At 41.6% G+C, this 11,179-nt stretch overlaps 1 protein-coding gene across 1 annotated transcript in view; it reads right to left on the reverse strand.

The window, feature by feature from the left end:
* GRIA1 (glutamate ionotropic receptor AMPA type subunit 1) overlaps positions 1 to 11,179 on the reverse strand; it is a 311,205-nt gene that overhangs the window by 109,360 nt on the left and 190,666 nt on the right. The window contains exon 8 of the mRNA XM_003782253.2: positions 7,574 to 7,678. Within this exon, the coding sequence (XP_003782301.1) occupies positions 7,574 to 7,678 (105 nt within the window). The remainder of the gene's footprint in view (positions 1 to 7,573; positions 7,679 to 11,179) is intronic.

The raw sequence follows: 11,179 nt of genomic DNA on the forward strand, positions 1-11,179 counted from the left end.
TAAAGTCTTAAAAAGAGATGATCATAGAACTGAAAATTCAATTGATCTACCTTGCACAGTTGTCAAATCAAATTTATATATTGATATCCCCAGGAAGCCTCTGAAGCCACAGCCCCTTACTTCCCAAAGTAAGATCCATTATAATCAATTTTTTACAAAGTAAGTTCCCTATTGTGGCAAAGACAATTAGCTGACCACCAAGCATTCTTGTTTGCCTTCTATATTGAAGCCATCTGGGGAGAATGTGGCTCCCTAGTCAGCAACTACATTTCCCAGTCTGCTCTAGTTGGGTCAAATGATTGGGTCCTAGCCAATGGAACCTAGTGGAAGTGATGTACATCTCTTCCAGGCCAGCCCTCCAAAATCTCCCTCACAGTTTCCATTTTCTTTCTTTCCTATCAATTAGCTGGATATTGACATCCATTCAGACCCAAGTAAATAGTAAATAGTAGAGCCTCCATAAGCCTGAGTCTCAGCCAGAATCCTCACTGCCCCCAAACAGGTCACTGAATGACTGAGAAATAAACTCATTTTGCATAAAAGAGTTGAGATATCAGAGTTTATCTGTTACAGAACCAAGGGCGATCTAAACTAACACACTTAATAGATTTGAAGTTCATAAATTTATGTGCAACTTCATCTGAGTTACCCTTGATATGTTATTTAATTAAATTTGCCAGATTTTCCCCCCTTAATTCCTAGAAGATCTATGAAATATGGGTGGGAGTAGGATGCTGCTTGATTGCTCCCCAATATTCAATAAATGGCCCACTCATTTAATACACAACCATTTATTTGCATGTGTTTACTCATGTCAGTATACTCTAGGCATTGAGGATAAAATACATTATACAAATGTGGTCCCTGCTTTGGGACAGCTGACATTTTAGGACATTCAGGAGGAAGAAAAGAAAAGAATGAAGACAATACATATCCAGATCAAGAGTTGGCAAACTTTATCATAAGGGGGCCAGACAGTAAGTATTTTAGGCTCGGTGGATCATACAGTCTTTGCTGCAGCCACTTACCTCTGCCCGTGTAATGCAGAAGCTCCCATAGGTAATAAGCAGATGAACATGGCTATGGTTAAAAAGAAAAACTTTATACTTTTCACATGTCACAAATCGTCTTCTTTTGATTTATGTCAACCATTTAAAATGCTAATGTAATCATTAGGTATGCTGAATTTGGCCTGTGGGCTGAAGTTTGCCAACCTCAGTCTAGATCAATTAACCAACAAAAATACATCAGAAAAAATAAGCACGATGAAAAAAATGGGATAATGTGATTATGCTGGGTGAACGGAAGGGTGGTCAGGGTTGGCATCTACGAAGGTGGCTTCACCTGGACTGAGATCTGAAGGATAAGGAGAAATGCAGCACATGCAAACAGAATGACAGAGAATGCCAAGTGAAGGCAGCAAGTGTAAGTGCCCTGAGGATAGAGTGGACCAGATGTGCTGCAGGAATGCAGAGGCCAGGGGAACTGGAGCAATGAGCTGGAGAAAGAAGAGCAGGAATGATGTCACAGAGAAGCAGCACCAGGGGCTCTTAATGCCAATGCAGGGGTTAGAACAGATTTTACCAGCAGCAGGAAGCCCATGAACGTTTTTAAGCATAGGAGCAGTGTGGTCCCTTGTATGCAGTAGACCCTCTGTAAGTTGACCACACAAGGGATGGTAACAAACTGGTCAACATACAGAGGTGGTCAACATAAGAAGCCAGGCCTGCAGTAATGATTGGTACATGTGGTACATGTCTAGTCCATTTCTGTATTTGGAAATTCTTGTCCCAGCTCTTATAGTGGAATGGTGGCCTTGTAGAGGGATAGGAACATGGCAGGACTTGTGACTGCTCAGGGGGCTACTCTATGAGGCTGGGAAGGTGGCCTGGGCTCTGAGGTCAGCAGTAGAAATGGAGAGAAGTGGTGGGAGTGAGGCTATCTCTTAAAGCTGTAACACAATTCAATATGTCTAAAATCAGGTAGCAAGGATTTAAAGAAAAACTTCTATAGGGCATAGGGAATGAGGAATCATGAATTCTTTGGGACTTTAGGAGATTACTTTTGATATCAGCAGGTCTTTCTGCCCCTTTGGTATTTATCCAGTCCAGTCTTTCATTCTAGTTATATAAAATGTCAGAACTGGGGGTAAAAACTTGGGCAGGCAGGGCACAAGTGTGACTTAAATCAAGTAGAAATGAAAAGGAAGGAACACAGACTAAAAATTTTTACAGGAACACTGGAGATGGGCCAAGATGGTTAAATCAATAATACTGGTCCCATGATATAAGATGTAGGAGAACTGTCCCTAAACTTATCCAGTGAGCAGCCATTTATCAGAATTAGTAATTCTGCCCAGTTCAGAAAGAGACTCCTAAATCAGCACCCCATAGTGAAGTGGTGTCTCCAAATATAATTTCCTGAAGATTTGATTTTAGCAGAGCCAGTATGTATTTTGGTATCTGAAGATCCTAAACTTTATGATGGGAAGATGCTTAGAATACATACTCTTCAGCTGGATGTCAAGTTGGGTCCAGATACCTAGAGGGTATGCTGGCATCTGAGTGGACAGGAAATAGACCTGAGGACCAGCAGTGTCCCAATGGACCAGAATCAGGAAGAAGCAGCCCCTTTTAATTATACACATCAGGTAAGGCCATGTAATGTTCACTGAAACCAACACAACTAGGTCATCCTTGAAAATCTGAGAAATTACTTTGCTCAGGGGCTGATTGAATAAAAAGCCCGAAGCCACAGATGTAAAGGAATTGATTTTCTGAAAGGCAGATACCCTATAAACAAAAGATGTTTAAGCTCACATTCTAAGAAAGGATTTAGTCATTGGAAAGTAAGTTTAAAAACAGCCTCGGGATCTGAAAAATAAAGCACAACCATTTGCTTGTGGATTTGAAGGTACTCTGTTATTTCTCCTTCCTGATTTATCCATTCCATGGGCTTACACAGCTTGACTCACCCAAGTGCAATGCTAACATAAAATCCCTGTGACCTATAGAAAGGATTTTAAAAGGACAAACAAACAAAGAAACATGGGTAGAATGTTCTCTTACGGGCAGGGGCTGCATTTCTGAAACCCTTACTCCAGGCAGTGGTGTAGCAAATATTATCTTGTTTAGTCCTAATGACAATCTGTGGGGTCAAGGGGTGTTACCACCTTTCTAGAGATGATATAATGAGGTTTATGGAGGCTAAATAATTCGTTCAAGGTCACATGATTAATAAAGATGAAAGCAGAGTCTTAAATCCTAGTCTTTCTGCCTCCATAAGCTCTTAAACACTGTGCCAGCACATCTCATCAAACCCCCCTCAGAGTACCCTCCAGAACCTCTGCAGGTCAGAGAGGCTGCTTTTACAGTGTGGGTATGTATATTCCTGGGCCTCATCTCTATTTTCCAAAGGCAGACTACTCAGGGGCTGGCACTTACAAATCTGCATTTTTAACAAGGTGTCTAGTAATTCTTCTGTTTGCTAAAGTTTGAAAACCACTAATCCTAAAACAGGACCTCTGCTGCTAAGGAGAATTTCTTGATGAAGAGCAACTCTTGAAGAGATCAAAAAAAAAAGAAAAAGAAAAGAAAAGAGGCTCCCAGTAGTCTCTGGGTAAGGTTTAGGGATAATTAAAAGGGTTGGGAACCCTGGTCTTTGGAGTAAGAATTGCAAAAGTACATTTATCAATTGATGAAAGTCCCACTGCTCCACTTCCACAATGTAATTAAGGAAGAGACAGGTAAGTGGGGAGGTGGCTGGGAATGGTGGCTCATGCTTGTAGTCCTAGCACTCTGGGAGGCTGAAGTGGGAGGATTACTTGAGACAAGGATTTTGAGACCAGCCTGAGCAAGAGTGAGACCTTATCTCTACAAAAAAATAGAAAATTTCACTGAGTGTGGTGGCATAGACCAGTAGCCCCAGCTACTCAAGAAGCTGAGGCAGAAGGATCAATTAAGGCCAAGAGTTTGAGGGTGCAATGAACTATGGACACCATTGCACTCTAGCCCAGGCAACAGAGCATGACTCTGTCTCAAAAAAAGAAATTAAAAAAAGCATCATATGGCATTGGCAAATAGAGTCAGAGGTGAGAGCAGTTAGGGGATGCATGGTCCAACATCTCTCACTCACTCATTTTAGAGACCCAGAGATGCTAAAAAAGATGCTGAAGGCCACAGAGCTGGATGACGGCAGGATTCGGGGGCAAGTCTTTGGCTTCTCTTCTCCTTTGTTGCCCTGCTGCTTTATCTCCAATATACCCAGTATACCACAAATGTGTAGAAAAGGATCTGGCTATAGTTTAAGCCATTCCACTACTCTGGGGCCAGGGGGACACAGACCAACATCCATAGTTGGAATATGACACACACATAGCTGTTCATACACGATGTAGAAATGCCAATTTGTTTCACCCAGGAAATAGCAATTTTTTTTTCTCCTGAGGGAAAAAGGCCATTCTAAAGCTTCTGAGGGATAGCCCAGGTCCACAGTTAACAATGTTCTATCTAGGAGCAATCCACTTTCTGGCTCCAGGCCTTACACAGAACAGCTACAACTTCTGCATATTCATCTATAAGACCAGGGTGAGGTGACAGCATCAGTTCTCCCCAGAATCTGAGAGGAAGATGTCCTGGGGAGGCTGTCACATGGCTGATGTCCTTTCCTGGGGCAGCAAAATTCCCCCAGCTACCACCCTCTGCCAGCCCACCAGTTATCAGAAATGTCCCAATTATGTCACTCTGATATACTCAGCTTTAGCCATGGCTACAGCAGGATAAGCAGACTCAGGGACTCAGATTCAACCATATCTCATGGTGAGAACATAGGTGGCTTACTAGGCCCATCTGCTTTGGCTTATCCATCTGGAAAAGGAAGTATATTGTTAAAGCTGATACTCTCCCAACCCCACTGAGGAACAAAAAGCTTTGAAAGGGATAAACAAGCCATTCCAGTGTTTTCCAGATTTCAGTTGTATGCCACCTCTCTGACATTTACCATAGCTGCTAATGACCACTGATCCAGGCACCCTTCCCTGAACGATGATCAGGTGCAATGCAGACATGATCTGGTCCCATTATATGGATGTGGAAATTGAGAGTTGTAAGAAGTAAGTGACTTAGCAGATATCTACTCCAGCAGCAGGAATCACAAGAATAGGAGATAACAAAAATGAACTCAGTCTTGGACTAATTCTGGATAAGCATCATTCACAGCAGATTTTTGTCCTCAGAGAGTTTCTTTGTACAATCGTCATGTCAAAGGTTGGCTGAAAATTGAACAGGCTCTCAGTGGCTACATTCATAGGCAAACAGAGCACCCTTGTTTGTACCTACTGAAAGTTAACAGAGGTTGGGGGCCTACTGTAGCTGATTACTGAAGTATAGCCAGGAGTAGATGGAAAATGGATTCTAGAAGCCCTAAAGTTGCTCATAGTCTAGGGAAAGCAGTAGTACACATACACACAGCCAGTGCAACAAAGGAGAAAATGATGGTGTCTGGAGGAGTCAAGTGTGCCGTGGGAACACCATGGGACAAGAGGTAGCTTCTGTTGGGTGAGAAAGACTTGATGAAAGATAAGACATTTAAACTTGGCCTTTATGGTAGGCAAAATAATGCCCTTCTGAAGATGCTCATGCCTCTATCCCCAGAACCTGTGAATATTTTATCTTACACAGCAAAAGGGAAATTATGGATATGATTAAGGTTATGTAGCCTGGATGGGGAAATTATCTTGGATTCTTTGGGTGGGCTCAATCTAATTATATGAGTCCTTAAAAGCAGAGAATCTCTCCTAGCTATGGTCAAAGAGAAGCTGTGATGAGGGAAGAAGGGTGAGGGAAGGATGATGATGCTGGTTTTGAAGATAAAGGAAGGGTAACATGGCCCAAGGAATATATGGGCAACCTCCAGAATCAGGAAAAGGCAAAGGAGATTCTCCCCTGGAGCCCTCAGAAGGAAGCAGCCCTGCCAGCGTCTTATTTTTAGCCCAAACCAGACTCAAGTCAGACCTCTAATCTTCAGAACTGTAAGATGATGAATTCATATTGTTTTAAGCCAGTTTGTGGTAATTTGTTACAGCTTTGAGGAACAGGATGAGGTGATGAACAGGATGAGATGGACTGTGAAGTACAAAGTGGATTCCAGACAAAACAGCAGGGAAGATGGGTTTAAAAGAGTTGAGGATATAGGTATATATAGGGAACTTTCTCTGATGATAGAAATTTTCTACCCTTTTCCTCTTTAATGTGATAGCAATTAGCCACATGTAGCTATTGAGCACTTGACATGTGGCTATTGCAACTGAGAAGCTCACTGTTAAATTTTAATTAATTTAAAATTAATTTTACATGGCCACACCTGGCCAGTGGCAAGTATTTTTGACAGCACAGGCATAGAAAACATTAAGTCAGAGAGATTAAGACCCAACTTTCAATGTGCATCCCTAGCACTTAGAACTTTTCCATACCATTCGGTCATTTGATCTGTTCAATGACCCTATGAGATCAGAAGGATTATGGTGACCCCCATTTACCAGATGAGAGAATTAAGACACAGAGAACTTGAATAACTTGTCCAGGATCCCAGACTGGTAAGTGACGAGGTCAGGATTCAGTTTTTAGGATTCCAGGGCATTATTTGGATCCATAGCACTCTGCCAGGTCTATACTATGCCATGCGGTGCCTCTTGTCACCATGCTATCCACAACAGGAATTAGAAATGTGATGAAAGCCATGGGTGGAGAACTAGAGGTTCCCATGAGAGGCCAGAGAAGGTTTTCCTGGGGAAGAACATTTCCTTTGCGTTCTGAAGGCTGAGGAGGGATAGGCTAGGCAAAAGAAGGGAGTAAGGTAAAGGAAATCCCAGGCAGAGGGAACATTTGAGAAGGCTCAGTAGTAAGAACATGGGGTATTCAAGGAAGTGAATGGCACTCAGAGTGATTGAAATGGAAAGAGGAAGGAAATTCGTGTTAAAGGTTAAAGTTGAAGAAACTGACAGAGGCCAGAGCACACAGGCTCTATAGAGCACACAGTCTCTATAACATTCTGAATGTTATTCCAAGGATTTGAATGCTGTTCCAAGGATTCAAATGTTATTAAAAAATTAATATGCATACATATATATGTATACAAACTTTTAGAAAATCTTACATTTGTATAGATAATAGAGTGCATGTGACTAAGTTTAGATTAAAAGAATATGGTTAACTTCATCAATAATCATTATTTCCAATTTCTTAGTTCCAAATCCCTGAGGAATAACAGTGGATTTTTGAAAATATCAATTATTTTATATTCTTAAAATGCTTTCCTAAACTTTGGGTTTTCAAAATGTAGAGATTTCTATGTCCATTTTGAAGATGAGTGAATGGATTCTCAAAGAAGGGACATGATTTGCCTAAAGTCCCTAATGGTTAGTGGAAGAGTTAAGTCAGTTAAGAATCTATATTGCCTGACCCTCTTCAAAGATCCTTTCCAGGAAAGGTGGACTCACAGGGCCCTCAGCTCTGGCCAGAATCCCTGCTCAGGCCTTTCTCTTCTCCCTGTGGAATGGAAGAAAAGTGGCCCTTACCTTCCTGATGCCATCATGTTTCATTTCAATCACGTGGAGGGTGTAGTTGGTCCGGCGTCCTTTCTCATTAAACTGTACATTTCCCGTCAGACCTTCAAACCGCACCTGGAGAACACAGCCAAGTGTGAGACAATGAACCCAGAAGATGCACTTTGAGTTTGTTTTTGCTTTTTCTGCTGAAGTATTAAATTAATAGAAATCCAGAACCCAAGAATGTTCCTTGGGACAAGGTCTTGATGCAGCCTAAATGCTAAAGCTCTCTACTCCCTTGCCCAGGGTAAACACAGTACCAGATCATGGATCTCTTTTCCCATGAACTGGGATTCATCCTGAAAATTGTTTCTATCCATTACTTTAGGCAAAAACAGTAGAACCTCAGTAAGTTGACTACCCAAGTGACTATAATAAACTGGTCAACATATGGAGATGGTCAACAAAAGGAACTTCCCTCGAGTACATGTGGTATATGTCTAGTCTATGAAAATTAGGTCAACTTAAGGAGGCACTTAATGTACAGAGGTTGTTGACTATGGAGGTTCTACTATACTTACAATGGGTCAGAATGCAACTAATGTGAAATCTTTGTGCCATCTCTAATAAAACACCCCACTACATCACTGCTATGACTATCCCCTTCCTCAGACATACATTTGAAGATAAAGCAAATGAGGAGGCCTGCAAAGTAAAGGAATTGGTGTGCCATCACTAGCAAGTCAGGAGAAGACCCAGGGCCAGAGGCCTTATGATGCTTTGGACTATGCTTGAAAATGGTTTCTTAATTCCTTTTTGAGTCTAAGGAATAAAATACTTAGGAATATAAAGACTTGGATTTGACCACAGATTTTCCTTAACTGCCAAGTGACCTTGGGTGATTTACCTCCCTAAGCCTTCAGGTTCCAAAATTCCTGCCCTGTCTACCTTGAATGACAACAGCTTATGTAAAAGTGGTGTGAAAACTTGAAGCATCAGAGGACAAATGTTCAGACCAGAGCATTCGAGATTTTAAAGACATCACAGCTGGTTAAAATAAAATTTTCACTGGAGTCCCAAAATATGCTGTAAGAGATTTCTTCACATATGAGCCAAATCAAACTTCCATAGCCTCATATCTTCAAGTTTATAATAATCAAAGCCAAAGATCAACATGAGGATCCAAGACCCTTTGGGCCAGGTCTGCTGCTGCATAGGTGCCCAGTAAATGCCATGCAAGTCCACTCTCAAATTGAGAACACGTCTAGCTGTGCATCACCAGCTCAGGCCCAAGAAACCATATTCTCTGATGGTGACCTGCCATGTGACCTGATCAACCTCTTACACCAGAGAGGTGGGTCTCTATCAATCTTTTAGCAATGCAAATCCAAGACTGAACCAACGCTCTTTATTTTTACCCCCTTCAAATAATTTCAAAGGAAGCATTGCAGAATTTTCTCTTTTTCTGACAATGGCTAGCTCCTCTGTCTTTCGCAGGTACAAGAATAGCTGGGGAGTACGTGTATTTGAGAGTGAAAAAGAGAGAATGTGTGTGTGTGTATGTGTGTGTGTATGTGTGTGTGCCTGTTCAGAGGCTGACCCTCTTGTCACCTTCTGGTTTGAAGTCTCAGTGGGGAGGCATGACAGACCTAGAGCACAGAGTAAATTATACAACAAGCTCTTCACTTTCTTAGCTGAAATCTGGAGAAATCCCCAGCTCTGGAAATGTCTGGGCTGTCTTGGCTTTTCAGAAAGAAAACAAAGCACAGATCCTGCGATGAAGGATAAAAGGAGGGAGCAATTCCCTTCTATCAGCCACTTCACCGTCTTCTCCTTTAGCCTTTGCTTTCCTATTGGTTCACGTTCGAGATCAGGGTGTTAGGTTGGTGGGTGCCAGCTAAATAATTCATTTGGAAAAACAGTTTGGGCTTATTATTATTATTATTATTTTGCAGTTTTTGCCTGGGGCCAGTTTGAACCCACCACCTCTGGTATATGGGGCCGGCATGAAGGAGAGAAATGGAGTGGGAAGGGAGGAGAGGGAGGGTAAAGGTGGGAGCACACCTATGGAGCATATTGCAAGGGTACAAGTCAAATCTGTCAAGTGTAGAATATAAATGTCTTAACACAATAATCAAGTAAATGAGGTAAAAGCTATGTTGATTGGTTTGATGTAACCACATCAGATTGTATAAAAAAAATCAACACATTGTACTCCACATAGGCATAAACGTATTCATGATCTATGTTTATATGACTTAATTAAAAAAAAAAAGAAAAACAGACTGGGGTGGCTGTGGGGAGATGACTCTGGATGGTAGATTGATCTGCTCAAACAGAAAAAAGTGTCATTGATGATCTAAACGGGCATTTACTTTTTGGCCTTAGTCTCAACTATCATATAATTATCAACATGGCATATTAGTTGGCCAACTGCATAATTTCTCTGTGACTCAGTTTCCTCATTATTTTTATGGAAGCAATTAAAGCTAATTATGTCTTAAGGTTGTTTTAAGGATTAAATGAGATATTTTATGATCAATGCTTGGCCCATGGTGAGTATTCAACAGATGCCAGATGCTACTATTATTGTTACTAATAGTGATACCAATAATACCACCACTTTCCATATGTTTCGTGTTTGTGAAGCACTTTCCCACATGATTCCATCTGTACTCACAGGAACCCCCTCAGGTAAGCCATTTAGAGATTATGATCTTCATTTACATGAGAAAAGTCAAAACTCTGGGAGGTAAAGAAAACTGCTCAAGACTTATGACCAACAAGGGGCAGAGAAAGACACAGAGCTTCTGATATCTTCTGTCTTCACAGCTCATCAGCTCAGGCACAAGAAACCACATTCTCTAGTGGTGACCTACCCTGTGTCCCCAGCAACCTCTTGCCTAACGCCAGTCAGGGGTACCCACCAACGTAGTGGTCTCCCAAACACAGGCCCTGTGACTCTGCCAGGCTCCAGGTGGGCAACACGAAAATGCACACCAGCGTGTCTTCTACCTGCTTTCTTCTATTACTGCTGGGTGTTCCCAACATCGTGCTCTTACTCCTAACCATGTGGCCATGGGCTTGTCACTACATTTATCTGGTTTTTGGTTTTCTCCTCAAAGAACTGAAGCTCTTAGCGCATTGTCTGGGATAGAAGTGTACAATGCAGGGTTTAGATTATTTAGATGATGGCGAGAATGATGATGATGGTTACCATTACTGTCCTGTATAAAGTGGGTAGGAGATGTGAAAACTAAGAAGTTCCAAAATTGAGGTCTTGAGTCTGACACATTGCTTTTTTAGAATGGGGGACTCTTAGCAGAAATGAGGATTTCATCCTTGTTACTTTTATATGCTTTTTTGCAGTTTCATTAAGGCCAAGGGTCCTACCTGAAAAGTTCTAGTGACCTGAGGGCTCCTTGTATTTTTACGGTGATTCCATAAAAAGCTGCTTATCTGATGTTCACAGAAACCTAGTGAGTAGCTACTGTGGAGGTTTTGGGCCCATTTTATAGGTAAGATTATTGAGACTCAGAACTCACGTCACTTGACTCCAAGATTCACAGTCATTCTCTGAGAGGCCCAGGGCAATCTAAGGGTCTTAGTGTTTAGTTGGGGAAGCCAAGTTTTATA

The sequence above is a fragment of the Otolemur garnettii genome, unplaced genomic scaffold (genome assembly GCF_000181295.1).
Source record: "Otolemur garnettii isolate 467f Iridium unplaced genomic scaffold, OtoGar3 scaffold00003, whole genome shotgun sequence".
NCBI classification, from domain to species: domain Eukaryota; kingdom Metazoa; phylum Chordata; class Mammalia; order Primates; family Galagidae; genus Otolemur; species Otolemur garnettii.